We start from the raw sequence: 15251 nt of genomic DNA, 5'->3' as shown, positions 1-15251 counted from the left end.
ATCCTTTCTCATTGTGAGCAGAGAATGGCACCTTGGAAAAGATTTTAGTTTCTTATCTGAAGTATGGGCGTCGCTGGGTGTTCAAGTGTCTGTTCAGCCCCTTGAACTAGAGTTTGAGGCAAGGTTGCGAAGAGAGAGAAGAGGGGTTTAGTTTGATGAAAGCAGGTCACTTCCTTTTTTATCAATTAGCAAGTCCCTGAAAGGGAGATGTGCTGGCTTTGAATTGGAAGGCAAGTGGGCAGGAAGGCATGGTAACTGTGTCAGAATCTTGAGATCTGTGTTGCAGAAACTTCCCTGCCTTAACCTCACCTGCTTTCCTAGCAGCTTTTTAATTGTACTTCCTAAATCCATTAACTTACATATTTTGGTGCCTGTAACAACTCACAGTTGGAAACGCAGATGGTTCCTTATATATAAAAAATGGGTAATTGTCCACCTCACTCTGATTTGCCTGAGCAAGTGTGGAGTTTCATATACTTATGTAGATATAGGGTTGTAGACATGGAAGGCAGAGTGAACAGCAAACAGTTGGAACATTTGCATGCCTGCCAAAGACCTTCAGGGTTAGGTGTTCGCATAAATGGGCAACAAATTGTATTACTTCTTCATCTCCTACAGGAAAACTTTTGCAGGAAGACCATGGTGAGAGTCAAGGGTTAAGAAAAAAATAGTAGGGCTTCACCAGTACTCAAATTCCTGCTGGGAAGGAAGAACTAGGCTGCAAGTGGGGTCTGCCTGGACCCTGTCCACTGTTCTGGCCTAAAGTTGCAGGTGGTGGGGAGAGACTGCTCCCCTGGTAGTTTTCTCAGTTTGGACAAAGGAGTCAGCACACATTATAAATGCAAAGTTTTGTCCAAAAATATTGAAACCCTAAACCAGGTACTCTCTTTGGCCTCAGCTTGGCCTACTGGGGTCCCTTCTCTTTGAAGTGCAATGCCCAGGTATCAGAGGAAGCTCTGGGAAAGGAGGTCATCTCTGAGGTGAGACCCCTGGTGGGAAGGTGTCAGAGGTCTGCCATAATAGCACATGGCGTTTCTGGCCTGGGTTCCTTAGGATCACTGTCATCCTGAATAACAAATGATGCATGTGTGTTGGTGTGGTCTCTGCTACTCTGACCCTCACAGCCTTGCTTAGGGAGACACTGTCTTCTGTCCTGTACCGTGTGTGGCTCCATTGCTGTGCTCATGTGGCTGTGCTCAGCACTGTGTGTCCTGCCACAAGGCCATTGTGCAGCAGGGCAGACAGCTCATGACATAGGTCCCCAAGGATGTCCTAACAGGTGCTTGTTCTCTTTGCTTCCCTCAGAGAATTCTCAAAGGAAAGAGAGAAGGCTAAAGCACGGGGAGATTTCCAGAAACTCCGGGAGAAACAGCAACTGGAGGAGGATCTCAAGGGCTACTTGGATTGGATCACCCAGGCAGAAGATATTGATCCTGAGAATGAAGAGGAGGGCGGAGAGGAAGGCAAACGAAATAGTAGGTGTTGCCTTTCTTGCTTCTGGCTAGACCGACCTGCAGCAGGCCCTCCCTGCCTCTGACCAGTCTGTGCATGGGATGGCCTTCTCCCAGCCATGCTGTCCCCTCTGCCTGCACAAATCACAGCGGGAAGAAGTGTGTTTATGTCACCTTTGGGTTTCTGCCTGAGGTTTGGGGTTTAGATGTGTGTTTACTAAGGTGCCTTTGTAGTTGAAAAGGGTCAAACAATTACCTTGTGGACCTCAGGAATTTGGTGAGCCCATTTTTGCATGGGCATGGAGTGGTGAGACACACGTTCATCCTGGCCTTCCTCACCTGCAAGTGAGTAGTGTCATTGGACAAGGATTTGAAGAGCAGGGTACCCTTTGACACTCGTGTTGCCTGGAGTGGCTCCCACCTGTGCTATCTACATAAAGCTGAATGCTGACATCAGACAGGGAAGAAACCAGTTCATTGTGCCAGGCAGTTGTTAAGAGGCCTGTTCCACAGTCCCCCTGCCTGGAACCCCACACTGTGACAGTAGGTGCCCTGAAGTGCTTTCTGCAGGAGGCAAGGCCTGATAGCCAGTCAACCACTGCAATTAATTGCTATTGTCAACCACAGTGTCTCCTTTACTATATACTTTTTTCACATACATGCTCTTGCTCTTCCATTTGTGCTCGGGCAAAGGTAAAAATTGAAATCCAGCAGTGGATTGACTACAATGCTTGTGATTTGTTTCAAATCCAAGGTAGTTGAAAGTAACGATTGAGAGCATACTTCAAAGGTCCATGTCCATTGAGAGGCAGAGGAAACTGAGTTCAGTAGTACCTTGTAAAAGATGTTGAGATAGTCCCTAACTGAGCAGAACCTCTTGGGTGTCATAGTTTGTTCCCTTTCTAGAAGGGAAAGTCCTGCTCACAAATAAATGCAGTGGAAGGAGCCAGAGCCCCTGGGCACTCAAGGAGACAAATGTTCTGCAGGAACTGGGAGGAGGATCTAGCATAGGGCCGGGACATTTGACCTAGGTCTTAAAGGATGAATAGAAGCAGCCAGGCTCAGAGAGGATAGGATGGGCTCTTGCTTAGGTTGGAGCACAGAGGGTATGAAGGTCAGGGTGAATCACAGTGGGAAGAGTGGGAGAGACAGATTTGTGCCTCTTCTGCAGGAAGCAGCCTGTAGAAACCCTCGCTGAAAGGACTCTTGACTGAGATCGTCTTTGTTTTTTCTAGTCTGGGACTCTGAGTCCATGCTGTCAGAGAGGGTTTGGTGTTATCCCGGGTTCCTACTACTGAATAAAACCTACGTGCTGATGGGGGGTCAGCAGAGTCCTAGCCACCTCCTCTGCTCCCCTCTCTGCATCTACTGAGGCTCAGGAAGAGGCCAGGGCTTCAGCCCTGAGGATTAGGTAACAGCTTCCAGGAGTCTGGGAGGATTTTTAGAGCTGATTGTGTATGTTGAATACCAGATCAGAGTGGAAAAATGAACATTTGAGTTCCAAATTCAGTGATGTGTCTTCTAACATCTAGGTGACTAGATGTAAGAAGAGTGTGGGCGTATCTTCAGCACAGCTCTCCCGGGGCAACTGAGCCAACCTGAACCCTTTGGTTTGCAGTGCTTCTGCACCTGCAGTATTGCTGGCAACAAGCCGTCTAGGTGAAGCTTGGGGACGCCTATGCAGCCTTCTTTCATTTACAGACTACAGCTTGGTCCTGACCTGGGGAGGCCCGCCAGCTACCTGCTTCAGCTGCTTTGCCCACTCCAGAGAAAGTGTTGTCCCTCTTTTTCAGAAGAGCACCTTTCTTTGCTGGTGTAGATGTATCCCAGGGGAGCCAAGTGAGGCCATCCCGTGTGCTGATAGCCTGTCATCTCTTTATTGCTCCCCTTCTAGAAATAGTGATCTAGATTTGAGTGCTGCTAATGTGAGTTGTGGTAGAATTGTTTTCAGGGTCAGTGACTTGAGAAGTATTTTCTTTGGACTGAGGTCATGTTTTCGGGTAGTCTTGAGGGTAGTCTGAGTCCAGCATTTCCTGCCACTGTCTGTAAAGAACCTACCCATGGAATGACCAAAGCAATGCTTTTGCCTTTCAGAGAAATTGCCATGGAGGGAAGATGGAGAAGGCAGTGGTTTATTATAGGACTAAAGGTAGACGGTGTCACCACAATCAAGGACCAACAGTAGTCTGCTATGTGAACCCAGAAGCCTCAGTGATGCTGGCTGGCATGGGTGGGGGGGTGGTTGGAAATGTGGGAAAGCCTCTCACTGAGCTTTGAGGGATAGGCTTCCTTTAGCTGTAGAAGGTCGGGTGGAGGGGGTCTGAGCTGAGGAAATGGGACAAAGAAGGTGTGGAAATTAACAAATATTCAAAACCCTAAGTGCATTACTTTCTTTCTTTCATTGATAGTTTTACTAAGTCCTTTGAAAGTTGCAGATCTTCATAATTAACCATAACTGGGACTTGCAAGCCCATAAAGCTGCAGCGTGTCTTCAGAACAGCAGCACTGTGGTTTCTGCTGTGCACAGTGATGTGTGACTCAAAATGATTAACTTCTTACTGGTTTAAGATTCTGCTTTGGCTAATGGCCCTTTTCAGCTGGGTCTTGGGTATGAGTTGGGTAGTTTCCTCCCAGATGGTGAGGAGTTCCGTGACAGTGTGAGAAGCAACCTTCTTGGTAGCTGAGCCTCAGCCTAGATGAACAAAGGGAGGTATAGGAAGTTATTCACAACAGATAACGGTGCACTCACAAGAGGCATAGGCTTGTGGAATCACTTTCTCTGGAATTGGCTGAGTTTTGTGACATGGAATTTGGATTTCAGTGATAGTAAAATTACCCAACATCTTGGAGTTCCATTTTCTTGGTTGCAAGGAGATAAAGATAACTACCCAAGGAATTGTTAAGAGAATTAGATGTTCAGTAACAGGCAGGCATTGCCATAACTGTGGCAAAATATGCTGTCATCAGATTCCAGGAAAGTTTGACCTAGCTGAGTATTCTTGAAGATTCTACTAGACCTCTGAGCAACCTCAGGGTGAGGACTCCTTTTAAGGACTTGTTGCTCCATACTTTTCTTCAGAAACTGTAAGGTTTTCAAGTATTGGTGAAAAACAAACCTGCTGACTTGGTCACTTCTGAGATACGGTAGCACAGCTTTCTGGTTCTTGAAAGCCATTGCCAGTTTTTCACTGCTTACTGCCAGGGAACAGAGTCAAATCAAGTATTCAGAGACGTGCTTGTATTATCTCCTCCCTGTTCTGCTAAATGTCACTTGCTGCATCTGTGGTTCCCATCTCTGGCTGTATACTACAGTCACCTGGGGAGCTGGAGCCTTCCTGATGCCACACACCACCCCAGGCCTCTCCTTCATTCTGGGGCAGAAGTCAGGGATGGCTCTTTTGTTTTAAGCTCCCTGGAGGGTTGCATGTGTAGCTTAGACCAGGAACTCCTCTGTCATGAATGATATCAGTGACTAAACATCCCACAGACCCGAGGACTTACTTGGGAGGAAAGGAGAGGTAATCGGGTCCTTAACTGAGCTTTCTGATGACTCTAGTGACAAGGAGTTCTATTTTATGCATTCTTGGACTATTTAAAATGTCAATTCTGTAAATTTGTTATTAAGAGAGCTAGTGCTACACAATTAATTGAATGGACAAAATTCCCTTGGAAATTGGTTCCTGAGCATTTGGGGAATTTTCAAGGATAATTTATTTAACTTTTTGCTGAGCTTCAAGTTTCTTAAGAAACTCTGCCAACTCTCACAGTGATTTTTTAGATGTATGCAGCTGCTTCTGAGTTAACAATGGAATTTGTATAGGGCCATTAAAATCTGGAAGCCTCAAATTCTATTTTAAACTCTTCTCATTGTCAGTGATTAGTCTTTAAAAAAATAGCATTAAAATAATGAAATCATTTAAAAGAGTTTATTCTAAATTTCTGACCCCCCCAAAAAAAATCCCCAACAACTGCCACCCCCCCAATATTGTAAGAAATATTAACAATACTTGATGTCCAAAGAAAGGATGGGATACCTGAAGCTCTCACATTGCCCACAAGGAGTGCCTGTTCATCTGCTGCTTCCTCTGTGACCTTAGAGGCTCTTAGTGTGGCCTCTGCCAGTCTCAGGACTCAGTACACAAGGTGGCCCTAGTGCCTGCCTTTTGCCTATTGGCACCCAGGTGCCTTTTCCTGCAGTGTTTGCTTCAGATGTGGTCATAAAACCAGGGATGGAAGCTCTTTGCAAGTGCAAGGCATAGCAGTTTGCTGGTTCTCTCTTAAAAGATTGTATTTAAAAATTTTTTGACTTATAAAATGATTTTGTCACAAACTACCTAAGTGCTCAAGTTCAGAATTGAACACACTGAATGAAAAGCTGTAAAGCAAACAGGGGCAGTTAGAGAGACATATGATAAACATATATCTAGGTTGGTCACCTGGCTTCACTGGCGAGGTTGCCGGCAGTGGGACTGGGAAGGCTGACCAAGGAGGACCTAGCAGCCAGACACTGGCTGGTGTTGGGAGAAGCCTGATGCCCCAGCACACCATCTCCACTGGGGTGGTATAAAGTAGTCATTGTGTGTAAAGGCACCTTCACCTCTTCCATTGCCTGAAGCCTCATGATAGCTTAGGGAGGTGAGCTTAGGGCCCACTGCCCCACTTGGAGATGTGGAGGAGCTGCACTCCAACCAGGTGTGTGGAGTCCCTGTGGAGTCAAGGTGGTTTTTGTTTGTTTAGTTTTGACATATTGTAATTACAAAAGTAATATTTTCCCTCTGAAAAGAACTCATATAATAGCAATGCATGTAAAGTAATATAATTCTTTCTTCCTTCTCCTTGGAGGGAGCCAGGCTTAGCAGTCGGGGGCCTCTTGTTTTCACACATGACTTTCTGCACATAAGAAGGTAGGATTTTGTGGAGACTCTATGCTGACAGTTTCCACCACAGTTCAGATGCCCTGAACTGTGTTCCATAGACATCTTACCATGTTTTTAAAGCAAAATTTTGGCTATTTTTCAATGAATTGCCATTATAAGAATTTGACTGGCATTATAAGAATTGAACATTAGGGGCTGTGATTGTGGCTCAGTGGTAGAGTGCTTGCCTAGCATGCGTGAGGTGCTAGGTTTGTTCCTCAGCACCACATAAAAATAAAGGTATCATGTTCATCTACAACTAAAAAGTTTTTTAAAAAGAACATATAAGGACTATGGATTCTACATCATGTGACTTCTTCATGCAGTGATCAGAGTTGCCATTTGGGATTTATTTGTGTGATGGTCTGATTAATGTTTTTTAGTCACAAGACCCTGAACTCCATGGGGGCAGGCATAGGGTGTGTTTCTGCTCTCCATTGTGTGGCAGCCATCAAGCATAGCATGTGTCACTCATATGAGCACTGTTATTTGTTGCAGGAAAGGACACAGAATAATAACTAGCATTTATCACGTGCTTCCTATGTGTTAGAGACTGTTTGAAGGGTCATGGGCACATGGATTCTTATTCCTCACACAACAGATGAGGAAACAAAAGCACAAAGAAATGTTAAGTAGCTTTCCAAGTCCATATGGCTGTCAAGTGGCTAAGTTGGGGTTTGAACTGCAAATTCAGCCACAATCTACATGCTAACACTATTAACCCCCATGAGTATATGCTCCTGTGTATACACACTCATATTGATGTTCTTGTTGGACATGTGGGTTAGGAGAAAGGGATTTATAATGAGGATGCCCATTTTAGAAGTGTAGTCAGCCTACCAGTAGTCTATACCTGTCTCCCCTCACCCTTGCCGGCTCCTGATGTTCAGAATTGCCTCTATAGTTCCCCTGCCTGGAGCACATGGTCTCTACTTCAAAGATTAGACAATTTGATGTGCTCGTGGAATAAAGAATTGCAAGAGTTTAGAGATCTCAGAATCATTTTTCTTGTGACCTTGTGGCCATAGGAGAGTTGTAGTAATAATAATAATAATTATGGTCAGCCACAGTTTGCCAAAACCAAGCATGTTGCTCATATTACCTTATCTACCATTTGCTTCTTAAAACAACCTCATGAAGTACATGTGTCAAACTTAACATTTTACAGGTGAGGAAACTAAGGATTAGCAAAATTAGGTAACCTGTCCTCATTCAGCAGGCAGTAAGTGGGAGTTCTGGATTAGACCTAGGCTGTGAGAATCCAGAACCCACCTTTTTCATTTCCACCTATCCTGTCCCCCATAGCAGGACTAGTTGGAATCATACTGCTGACCAGTACTCAGGGTACTCGCCTTCCCTTGAAATGTCCCTTCTCTAACAGTTGATGGACCACCAAACATGAGAAGCCTTTGTCTAAAGTGGGTTCTTTTGTCATTTGTAGTTCCTTTTGAAGACAAGTGTTTGTATAGTAACTATAGCAAGTACATTGCCCCTGTCCCTTCAGGCCCTGAACTGTATGTAGATTTCTATGTAGGGGGAGGGAGGTGTCAGGTGCATGTCAGAGGTCAGTATCTCTTGTGAGGCCACCCCTGGGCTGGCATGGGACTGGCTGCATGCCCCTTGTTTGCATTGCTCTTGCTGCCCTCTGCTGGATGGTAATGAAATTGCCTGTGTTCAACCTGAAGGGGTCACAGTGGCGGACTTGCTAAAAGAGGATAAGAAGAAAAGGAAGTTTTGCTGCTTTCGCCAACGCAGGGCTAAAGATCACGGTAAATTACTGAGATTGAACTTTCTCCTCAGAAGACTCTTTGTCCAACATATCTGGTGCCTTTTCCCTGCACATAGGCATTGTGTGAAATGCATGTGCCTTGCGGTGTGTTTGGCAGATGCCTATATTTTAATTGCTTGATTTCTTTGAAACTTGGTCATTCCATTTTCTTGTCTTTCCCTAAAATGTGTGTCCTTACCAAGATGCCATTGCAGTTTTCTTTCTGTTTGAACTGTACCTTTCAAAGAAGCAGCTGACTGAACTCAGAAAATTTCATTTGGCATGAATATTCTTAGACTGGAAGACAGACTTTTAAAACACTTTTCCCCAAATGATGTTTTAAAATTTGAACTGTTTAGAAATTCCAATAATATCATTTGATTGATTTTTTTTTTCCAGGCTGCATATTTCAAGTGACTTCTTGGTCTTCTAATCTCTGACTGGTTTTCCCAGGACCATGCTAAAATAGTGGTGGCAGCTTCAAGAGTGAAGCTAAAAATAGATGCAAAGATTTTTGGGCACTTGCCTTTGCAAGTAAGAATAGGTTTGTGTGGAAAACAATTACATTTCAGACAATGTCCTAAAACAGTGTTGCCCATACCCCTCATCAGAAACCCTGGGCTGAGCAGTCAGGACCATCACTGTGCAGGCATTTATGCCAGCAGCTGGCCCCCCTGCCCTGCTCTGCCCAGGTCACCACTGTGGCTGGACAGCAGTGCAGAGCTTTACTTAGACTACTGACAAGGTCAGCCTAGTGCTGCCACCTGGGACCCTGTTTGGAAAGAAGAGTGCTTGAGAAGATTCAGACTGCAGGGATACAAAACCAGCTGCTTGGGAAGCAGAAGGACATGTTACACTGTTTTTGTTTTGTGTGTGTGTGTGTGTGTGTGTGTGAGAGAGAGAGAGCACGAATGAGCTTCTGCTACCTGTGGGATTGCTGAGCTCAGAGATTAAGGGAAGTGAACTGGAACAACCCATGGATGGTGTCTTAAGGACTACACTAGAGTCCTGGTTTCATCAGAAGGCCTGAAAGAGGAAAGGAATGAGGGAATTGTCAGAAGGCATTGTGGCCCTGAGAGGAGGGGGAGGAGCTTTGACTGGCGCAGAACGGTGAGTTAAGGATGGTCATGGGGCTGGCTCACTCTGCTGTAGTGTTTACAAGGGGCTTCTGTACAGGAGGCAGACTTGTTATAGCTCCCAAGGGCTTCTGTAAGGAAGATGGGCTTTAATTAAGCAGGAGATATTGTCATGGGCATAAGAAAAATGTCTTTAAAGACTAACTTAGAATATAGCTCTGGGTTGGTTACTAAAAATGAGCTGAGTGGTTCCTTTTCCCAGAAGAGAAGAAATCAGTCCTTGGACTCACCCTTCCAAGGGAAGGCTTAGATAAGACCTTGTGACTTTTTAAGAATTCTTGTGGCATCTCCATTAGTTTCCTGAGATGTTCAGGGAGAGGACACAGACTAATATTTTCAGGAAACTAACCTTATTTTGGGGTATAAGCTTCAATTGATTGGACCCTGACCCTGCTGGTGACAATGGAGCAGGACATTTGTATGGCTGTTGTGCTGCCCTAGTCACTGGTCACGCAGAAAGCATTGTTGTCTGGATACAGTTCTTGCTGTAGACCTGGAAACCTTGATCTGGCCTTGACCCACTTTCTCCAAGAAAAGTCTGACTGCCTTACAGCAATGAGAGTCTGTTACCCTGTGTCAGCTGTGTGTAACCACCAGCATGTGAAAATGCCTTCAGGGGATGTCCAGGTCCTTTTGAGTTTGGCAGGCATGTTACATTATGCTTGTCATGAAAATAAGATGAAAACATGAGATCTTGGCATTAAACTTTGCCTCCTGAGAAGACAACCCAAATTTGCCACTGCTCAGTTATCCGACCTCAACTGTTGCCCCTTCCTTTCTCTGAAGGGAAAGTTAGGTTTTAGGAGGAAATGCTAAAAGAAATCCCTTAGTATGCAAGAAAGCCTGTCTTAGGGAGAAGAACAGATGAGTGGAGCTTGGAAACCCAGGACATCAGTGACTGAGGCTGCTGCTGTGGCAGTCCTCAGAAGGAGGCTGGGTACCCTGCATTCAGTTTGCCTTGAGACAAGCCTTCCCACTGGGCTGCCACACTAGAGGCTCCAGGGCCTCCTGGGGATGACAGTCCTCTGGGAGCTGCTCCTTCTGGTGCTTAGCTCCATTCCCTGGGGCATTTGACTGGCGGGAACTTGGAGTCAGTTTTTCCTGAGCAGGCTGCAGGACTCTTCCCAAGGGTACTGGGCAGTGGCTTCACAGTCTTTCTTGTCTCTTTGTTCCTTGTCTTCTTGCAGAGCTAAGAGAATGCAAGGGAAACCCCCAGTTGTGGGTAGTAACACCAGACAGCTCATGGGTATTTCCGCTTTCTTCCAATTACAGCAGGTAAGAAGTCGATGGATCTTAGAGATGATATTGTCCTGCAACTCATTCTACAGATAGGTAACTAAGTGCGGGTGAAAAAGGCACTTTGCCTCTGTCGCCTGAGGACACTGCAAGCTCTCCTGACGTCTCTTCTAGTGTCTTTGACCTCATTAGCTTCCATCACAGAAGGAAGTTGTTCTGGAAATTTGAAATGCTTGTTAAAGGTGAACATTCTTTTGAGGCTGCCTACTTGGATCCAATCATAGTCTTATTCACTTTCTCTGTGTGATGACTTGCCTTGGAATTCACAAGCCAGGAAGATTTGGTTGAGAATTGTTGTCCTTTGGAATGAGTAGGTGGAGAAATCTCTGTACACTGGTGAAAATGCCCTTTGTTACGCTAGCCTGAGAAAGAAGGTTATTTCCTTGTGGCAGTGCACACAATGACATCCAGACCCAGCACAAGATCTTACAGAGAAACCTGTGACCCACAGCTACAGAGTGATCCAAGAGGAGGCTGGCCCAGGCTACCCACGCCACATAGACCTTGAGAACACGTCTGCAGTCAAGGGTATGCTGGACCACTGTAGGCACCATCTCCTCACCCACAGCAGCCCCTAGGATCCTCCTCAGTGTGCCCACACTCTTGAAGCCTCGGGGTATACCCTGGAGCTCTCCCCAGATCCCAGTGCTTAGATTAGATTACAAAGCACAGGCTTTTCCAGACTTTCAGCAAGCAAATAGCAGTGCAAGTCAGCACCCCATTACAGGTAACAGGCTTATCCTAATGCTTGATTTCACCCAGATTTGCTGAAAAGAGGTTTTTAGTTTATAGAAAGAAAGAAACTTCCCCAACACTACTCTCAAGTTCCCTGGAGTATGTTAGAGAAAAGGACTTGCAGCTTCCTACCCCTACTCTTATGGTCCTAGCGTCCTTCTCCCGGAAGGCCTGACCCTTGCTGGTGACTGGGGGTAGGAGGGGGGGCTTGAGGGGTCTTTCTGCACCCTAATGAGGCCTAGTCACTTGCCATCAATTAACGTAGAATCTCTGCTGGAGGGGACAGAATAATCTCCCTGCATGGGACAGTCATGATGCTTTGGCAGCTGGTACAAGAGCATCTGTTTCAGAAGTTTGCCTGTGGGTTTTCTTATATGGATTTTTATGATTCTTCTTATTTGCATAAAATTCTAATAGTCACCAGTATAGCTTGTTATTTGTACTGTCCCCGTTCGCTGGGATGATCTGGATATGATCTGCTTTTGTGCCAGGTGTCCAAGGGTTAATGAAGGCCATCTGAATGGTAAAACAACACTGATGGGTCATAGACTTGCTTGACTTTGGAACTTTTTGATTCGTGGAATTTAAAGTACATACGAACACCAAAAACTACACCAGCGTATTTAAGAGTCTGCCGAAACCTCAGGGATGGCATGGCATGATACAAAGAGTACTGGATGGAAATCAGGGAGGCTCTCGCTTCTAAAGTAGCTGTGTGTCCTACGGCAAGTTGGTCAATTCTGTAGTCTCTGAAATCACAAAGCTCATCTCCTGTGCTCTCAGTAGCCCTTTGAAATACTAACAGTTCATGATTCTTTTCTCCTGATTTTTAAATATGTAGATGAAATCCTGTTGGAGTGAAATGAAGCAAAACTCATATTAGTTTATTCATGTTAAAAAAAAATGAGCTGGGCATGATGGTGCATACCTGTAATCCCAGCTGCTCAGAAGACTGAGGCAGGAGGATCACAAGTTCAAAGCCAGCCTCAGCAGAAGTGGGGTGTTTAACAACTCAGACCCTGTGGTTCAGTGGTCTAGTGCTCCTGAGTTCAATCCCTGGTACCCATGCCCCCCCCCCAATAAAAAAGAATGGCCAGTACAAGTGAAGGGTAAAGTGTTTTAATGTACAAACAAGGTCTTTACCACTGGGCCTAATTTTTTCAATATTTCACAAAAGGAGCTTGCCTGCCTGTCCTGTGTTAGGAATCTAGAGGCTGGAGCCAATCATAAGACTGCCAGGGCCTCTGTCCATGCTTGGTTCCTCTGTTCAAATTGAGGCACCAGATCAAATGTCTGGTTCCAGGACCAAATGAGGTAGCTCAGTTGTAGCACAGACAGTCACTATTCATGTCCTCCTCTTTCCCCTTCCACTCCTCCTCTGACTCTGACAAAAAATTCTGGAATAGATGTATTTATTACATGCCTGTGGCTCTGTAGGTGTGAAATAATTATGACAGGAGAAGTTGCTGTTCTATGACAGGCTGATTTAGACAGTCACTCATTTGAAGACAAAATATGTAAACCAAGCGTGGTGGCCAAAGCTGATTCAGATGGAAGACTGTTCATATTAGGTGCTTCTGTGCAGTGGTCAGGGAGGTCACTTTGCTTGAGGGGAGCTCCAGGAGAGCTTTTCTGAGATGTTCTTTGGGATTAACACTTGTGATTACCCAGTGCTGAGGACCCGGCTCTCTTCATGCCTCACCCTCATCAGTTCTGCCTACAGCCCATGAGATAGGTGCTCCCTATTTTATAGACAAGGAAATGAAGACTCAGAAATTGAGTCACAAATGTGGGGTTAAACTTGCATGTGGCTAATTTGCACACCTGCTCTTCAGGCACCTTCCTTTCTGCCCCTGAGGACAGAATCTGCTTGGAGAACAGAAGGATCCTCACCCTGGGTGCAGCCTGGACTCAGGCCCACACAACTTGCAGCCTCACTGTGTTGTGTTTGGGATTTGGGTGTTACTTATTCTCCCCACACAGTTTAGAGATCAGATAGAAAGTTTCATACACTAATAATTGGCCTAGAGCCAGAAATGTAAAATTATCCCCTATCCTACTTTCCACAGGCAGTGCATAATTTGTTTCGATTAGATCATTTGAAAAATGAGGCTTAGGAATCAAATGCAACAATGGTACCTATATCAGTGTGAGCCACAGCCCCAGAGAGTGAAAAATCCACAAGGATTTAGTATGCTCAGAAGTTTACCCTTTGGGAAATAAATGAGTAATGTTCCCCAGTATGATCCATGTCAGAACCACGAGATATTTAACAGAGAATGGAAATGATCCTTAAGATTATGGAGATAGCACCATCATTTTATAGACAGGAAAAAGCTCGAAGAGAGGCAACCTGCTACAGGGAGGCAGGCAGACCCAGGGCCTGTCATTCCGCTGGTGTATTGTGCTGCCCTCAGCCTCTGGTCCCCCTTAGTCATTGAAATAACTACTTTTCACAAAGGGATGACTCCTGGTTGGTTGTGAAAAGGGTCTCCTGCTGAGATTTTCTTCAGAGACAGGGCAACATTATGAGAGAAAAGGGCAACTACCAGTTTCATCGACTCCTACAATCCTCTGATCTTCTGCAGAAGTCAGAGCATGAAACAGTCCTTGAGAGGGCAGTGCAGGAGCTGTGTGTGTGTGTGTGTGTGTGTGTGTGTGTGTGTGTGTGTGGTGTTTGTAGTAATGGAGTATTCAAGAGTTTTCCATGATTGGATGGTGAGATTCTTCCATTTGCTTCTTTCCTTTTTTTTTTTTTTTTTCTCTCTCCCTATGGAGCAGTGAAAAAAGTGAATCAAAGGTTTGTAGTTAGTTTCTTTTAACTTAAAGAAGGAGAATACCAGCAGTATAATACAAGTCTATAATTGTGTTCTTTTGGCTTTTGCTTCTGAATCCTGTCTCTAAGAGTGCCTGGGCAGGGCTGGTAAGGTCTCCAAAGAAGCAGGCTCAGTTCCTTGGGTTCTCACAAAAGGAAAGGGACCAGGGATGATCTCTGTTGGTATCCTCAGAAGACTGCTGCTCAGACCTCTGGGTCTTTGAATCAGATCCCACTTCATCCTTGTATTTAACTTTATCACATCTCTTGCCAGAACAGAGTCAGCCCTTGGGGCAGAGCAGCCTTGCGGGCAGAGCAGTTGACCCTGTTGCTCACCCTGCCACCTCTCAGGTTTTGCAGATGAAGTTTGAAGCATCCTTATTAAGAAGTCACCTGCCCTAAGGGGAAAGACTTTCCTATTGACACTGTAAGGTCTATTTAAAAACAAAAACAAACAAACAAACAAACAAAAAACACTTTTCTTTTTCATATCCATTTAATTTTTCTTCTGTTTAATTTCTCTGGCTAGAGTTTCAAGAACTATGTTGAATAGAAGTGGTGAAAGAGGACATCCTTGTCTTCCAGTTTTTAGGAATGCTTGCCATTTTTCTCCACTTAGAATGATGTCGTCCTTGGGTTTAACGTGTATAGCTCTTACAGTGTAGAGGTATGTTCCTACTATCTCTAGTTTTTCTGTTAGTGAGTATGTAGTGGAAAAGGTTCATTCATACATTGCTGGTGGAGTTGCAAATTGGTGCAACCACTCTGGAAAGCAGTATGGAGATTCCTCAGAAAACTTGGAGTAGAACCACCGTTTGATCCAGTTATCCCACTCCTCAGCATATATCCAGAGGACTTAAATTCAGCATACTACAGTGGACATGGCCACATCAATATTTATAGCAGCTCAACTCATACTAGCTAAGCTATGGAACCAACCTAGGTGCCCTTCAACAGATGAATGGATAAAGAAATGTGGTATCTAAACACAATGGAATGTTACTCAGCCATAAAGAAAAATGAAAATTATAGCATTTGCCCATAATTGGATGGAACTGGAGACTGCTAAGTGAAATAAGCCAATTCCAAAAAACTGAAGGCCAAATATTCTCTCTGATACGTGAATGCTAACAC

The 15251-nt window shown here is 44.9% G+C and overlaps 1 protein-coding gene across 1 annotated transcript in view; it reads left to right on the top strand.

The window, feature by feature from the left end:
- Nucleotides 1-15251, top strand: part of Cacna1d (calcium voltage-gated channel subunit alpha1 D) — a 306525-nt gene that overhangs the window by 200046 nt on the left and 91228 nt on the right. The window contains 1 exon segment of the mRNA XM_047530661.1: nt 1306-1475. Within this exon segment, the coding sequence (XP_047386617.1) occupies nt 1306-1475 (170 nt within the window).

The sequence above is a fragment of the Sciurus carolinensis genome, chromosome 17 (assembly GCF_902686445.1).
Source record: "Sciurus carolinensis chromosome 17, mSciCar1.2, whole genome shotgun sequence".
Classification (NCBI taxonomy): domain Eukaryota; kingdom Metazoa; phylum Chordata; class Mammalia; order Rodentia; family Sciuridae; genus Sciurus; species Sciurus carolinensis.
The sequence above is the reverse complement of the archived record's forward strand: the minus strand, read 5'-3'. Positions and strand labels throughout refer to the sequence as shown.